Raw genomic sequence first — 4578 nt, 5'->3', positions numbered from 1 at the left:
TCTTTATGTTAGGCATTTTAATTACAATATATTTTGGAAAAGACCTCTTTTAATCTTTTTTTGTCAGTGGGGGGGGAGAGAGAGAGAGAGACAGAAAGAGGGAGACACTTTCTTTTAAAAAATTATTTCTAAAAGCATTTTGTGTTTGGACTTCCATCTCATTCCATCTCATTCTCATCTCCTGAAGATTTATGCATCAGAATGATAATTGAGTCAACTGGACACTCTGGGACATACAACTGTGAACCCACTAGAGATGGAGCATGTGAGCTACTTTGCTGTTTACTATGTTTTTTTTTTTTTTCTAAGCTAGTGATTTTTGTCAGTCCAGAGGCCCAAGTCTGCATGCCTGGAGTGTGTTGCATCTTCTGACTCTTTCTGTTGGGTGTGGTTGTGTATGATGCAGGTTTCAGGGCTGTTGCTGAATGCTTTGGAGTACCACTCCCCTCAGCAGGAGTTTCTTTATGGAAGCATAGAACCTGGTGGCTCTCTACAACTATGGGGCCTGTGAATCTAAGCCTTTATGTTGTAGAAAAGATTCTACCCTGGCTGCAATGATGAGGGGTTTAACCACCTCCAGGTTGAGGTGATGAAGAACACTCCTGCTGAGGCAGTGAGGAACCCTAGGCTAAGGTTGGATTCCTTGAAAGTGATTTTTTTTTTCCTACTCAGCTTCACCCCACCCCACCTTCAGAGAGGGGAAGGCATTTTGGTATTCTTCAGCTTGCAGAAATTCTGCTACAATTTCCTTCTAGACAGTTTACTTAGATAGTCCATTGTAGAGATTTTTTCAAAGGTTTTATGTGATTCTACTGTTAAGTTGGGAGAAGCTGTATTGACTTAATATCTTCCAACCATTGTGATTAGCAGTGGAGTCTACACAATGGCTTCCCTGCCCAGCCCAGTCCAGTCAATTTCCAAGTCCCCTCAAGTCTTTAGTTGTCCAATATTGAGCTTTAGAGTGATTAGTCAGTTAACCAAACCTCTGGTCATCAGTTCTTTCAGTGCTTCATTTCTTCTCTGTGGAGAGGTTGACATTAGTATCATACATCCTCTCTGCCACTTTCTGAGTCCAAATAAAAATATTTTAATTAAAACATAATAAGATGACACTGGAAATAAGTCTAGTATTTTTAGTTTATTGCTTATTATGAAAACTCATTTTATCCATACACCAACTTTTTTTAAAAGTCTTTTCATTGCCTCTATTACATCTTTGTTTCTCAAACTATAGATGATGGGATTCAGCATAGGGATAACAGTGCTGTAAAATACTGACACTATCATGTCATGCTCCAGAGCATAGCTGGAACTTGGTCTCATATACATGAAGAGGATGGTCCCATGATAAATGGACACTCCAGTCAGGTGGGAGCCACAGGTAGAGAACACTTTCCTCCTCCCCTCAGCAGAATGCATCTTCAGAATGGCCAACAGGATGAAGCCATAGGAGATCAGGACAATCAGGATGGTGACTATCTCAATGGAGCTCACAAAGAGGAAGAGCAGAAGCTCATTTATGTGAGTGTCAGAACAAGAAATGGCAAGTAGAGGAGGGATGTCACAGAATATGTGTCTGATTACATTGGATCCACAGAAGGACAGGCTAAAAGTGGCCACTGTATGTAAAATGGCATGAAGAATTCCTCCAACACAGGAAGCCATGATGAGTGGCACATAGACCCTGGGTGACATGCTCACTGAATACAGAAGTGGGTTGTAGATGGCCACATAGCGATCATAAGCCATGGCAGCCAAGAGAAAGCATTCTGTGGTTCCAAAAGCGACAGCAAGAAATGACTGTGTTGCACATCCATAGAATGAAATCATTTTTCTTTTTGATATGAAATTTACTAACATATTTGGGATAACATCTGTGGAATAGGAGGCATCCACAGAAGACAGCACACTCAGAAAATAGTACATGGGATTGTGGAGCCGGGAATCCATGATCACCAATACAATCAGTCCCAAATTTCCTGTGACAGTAAAAATGTAAACAGCTAAAAATAGAACAAAGAGAATTATCTGCACTTCTTTATTGTCTGTGAAGCCCTGTAGTACAAATGAATTAACTTCAGTGACATTTTTCATGTTTAAATATCATAAAACTAGCTTGAAGATCTTCAGAAGATCATAGTTCATGTTCTATGAAAATAATGGGCAAAATTGTGAGTCAAAAGAAGAAGACTGTTTTTTAAAATATTTACTAGTCTATAATAATTATATATAACAGTTGGCATCACTGTGATTATATATACAGGCACTTAATGTACTTTGATCATTGTCCTATCCCTGTCCTCCCCTCCACCTTCCTCCAGATTCCCTTCCTTTATTCTACTTGTCTTCTATTTATTTGCATCACATAGCCTACATAGACTTTCTCGATTCTTGTTACATTCCAAGTTGTTAAGTGGAATAAAAAGAGTCAATCAAAAAGTGACTAAACCATCTTGCATCCACTGAGGAAGAATTGAAGCTGCATAAAAAATCAGTTTCTTATATGTGTGTGCCTTTGTGTGTATGCACACATTCTGATCACAAAACAGAAAAACACACACAAATAAACAAATATACACCAGTATTGAAAATTTGTGTGTGTGTTTTTCTGTTTTGTGATCCACTGATGGCTCTGCACTGTGAGTTTTGATTTTTTGACTAACCTATGTTTATATAGCTGAGGTCACAGAACAAGAGAAATGAAGTACCATTTTGATGAACATGATGAAATCTATCCATGTCTCTATGCGATTAGAAGTCACAGGGAATCCAGGGATCATGAAATTCCTGCCAAAGATTCAGTGACTTATCTGATACAAGGTAAGTAACCTGGTATGTGGAATCCAAATGAACCAAATTCCTGACTAAAACCCATGTGTAATGTCTGTCTATCTCTGGTTTTAACCGTCTTTAAAGCAGCTATATATTTGAATAGCCAAGAAACAACATAATGTAAGGTAAGAATACAAATTAAATATGTGCACCAATTTACTTTATAGTTATGGCTACTCATTTAAGATGACCATATAAATGATCTTCAGAGGTATCTATTTAAAATCATTTAAAATTTGGACACATAAAAATGATAAAAAGTTATAGAAAATATGTGTAACTAGAACATTGAGTCAGATATTTAAATATTTAGCCACAAGTAATATATTTCTGTAGTTGCTAATACACACTCAAATAATTCAATTGAGATTAAATATAAAAATTCTGGGTGTAATTTTGTTTTTGACAGTGCTTGGCTTAAACCCAAGTCCTTGCACATGTCAGGCAACTATACTATCATTCAGCTTTAGCCCCTGGGTCTAATATTTAGATTATGGTTTTTATGTCTGTCCCCTCTCTTAATGTATGGGTTAATTCAGTAACAAAACAATGGAATTTTATCAGTTGTGTAAGCTGTTGATAATAAAAGTACATAGAAACAATATTAAAGTTGCATTTAAAACATTACAGCAGATTTAGTTTTACTATGTGTAAATAAAATAATAACATCAAGTTGTTTCAATATTTTTTTGCTTGGAAGTATTGGTTTTCAATACTTATTTAAAACTTGGTATAAATCAGATATTGAAAAATGTATTCTACTTCCCTATACAACAGGATAGAATTAACGAGGTTTATACTGTTTAATAGCTAAAGTATTTAGTACCAAAATGTGATCCTGACTTTCAATTCTCCAACATATTGTGCAAATAATGTCAAAATTTTTCTTACCTGTGGCATACTAAATTCAAGTTTAATCATGTTTTAAATATGGTTCATTTAAGCTATTTATGTCAACTAACTTTACTATACGTAGAGCCCAAAGGAGATGCCCCAATGGGAATATGACCCAATTATTTTCTGGTTCCAAATAACAACATGATGATTTAATTCATAATAAAAAGAGATAATGGCTCTGGATAAAAAAACACTGTATGTTGACATAGATAAAATGAGTGAAATCATTTTGTGTCTGATTCAAAATGATGGCTTAGAAATACATTTTAAGATGCTCTTATGTTAGCTAAGAAATCTTAAACTCTGCAAATATACTGTCACATAGCTTTGACATATTATAACTTCACTTCTCTGAAGCCTGGTTTCCTCCCATTGATGACATAAGCAACAACTCATTCATGACATTGCAACAATTCAGTAACCATGGTGAATAATAATAATGTAAAATAATCTTTCATGAGAATTTTAGAAGATGTAATCCCAGAGGCTCAGCTTCCTGAGCCTCTGGGATTACAGGCGTGCTCTACTGCACCCAGGTTAGCCATATTTCAGAGAATGTAGAAATGCCCTCAAGGAACATTTGTCACATGAGCACTAAAGCTAATGTATAGATGAAATGCAAAACTGAGTCTCTTTAACATATTTAAAAATGAACAGACAACAAATACTGCCAGAAACATGTGTAAGGAATTTGATGATAATAGAAAATTGATCAAAACTGAGACAAAACAAGTAGAAAGTTTAAAATGCATACACACTCTCTCTCACACACACACACACACAAAAAAAAAAAAAAAAAACTGTCCTTTGAAACAGTTCATAAGAAAGAAAATTACAAAAATCCTCAAC

The 4578-nt window shown here is 35.7% G+C and overlaps 1 protein-coding gene across 1 annotated transcript; it reads right to left on the bottom strand.

Moving 5' to 3' along the window:
• Positions 1-1158: 1158 nt before the first annotated feature.
• Positions 1159-2142, bottom strand: LOC107135332 (olfactory receptor 141-like). The gene has a single exon (XM_015477217.1). The coding sequence runs from the start codon at positions 2092-2094 to the stop codon at positions 1159-1161; it is 936 nt and encodes a 311-aa protein (XP_015332703.1). The 5' UTR covers positions 2095-2142.
• Positions 2143-4578: the final 2436 nt, after the last annotated feature.

This window comes from Marmota marmota, unplaced genomic scaffold (genome assembly GCF_001458135.2).
Source record: "Marmota marmota marmota unplaced genomic scaffold, marMar, whole genome shotgun sequence".
In the NCBI taxonomy this organism is placed as follows: domain Eukaryota; kingdom Metazoa; phylum Chordata; class Mammalia; order Rodentia; family Sciuridae; genus Marmota; species Marmota marmota.
The sequence above is the reverse complement of the archived record's forward strand: the minus strand, read 5'-3'. Positions and strand labels throughout refer to the sequence as shown.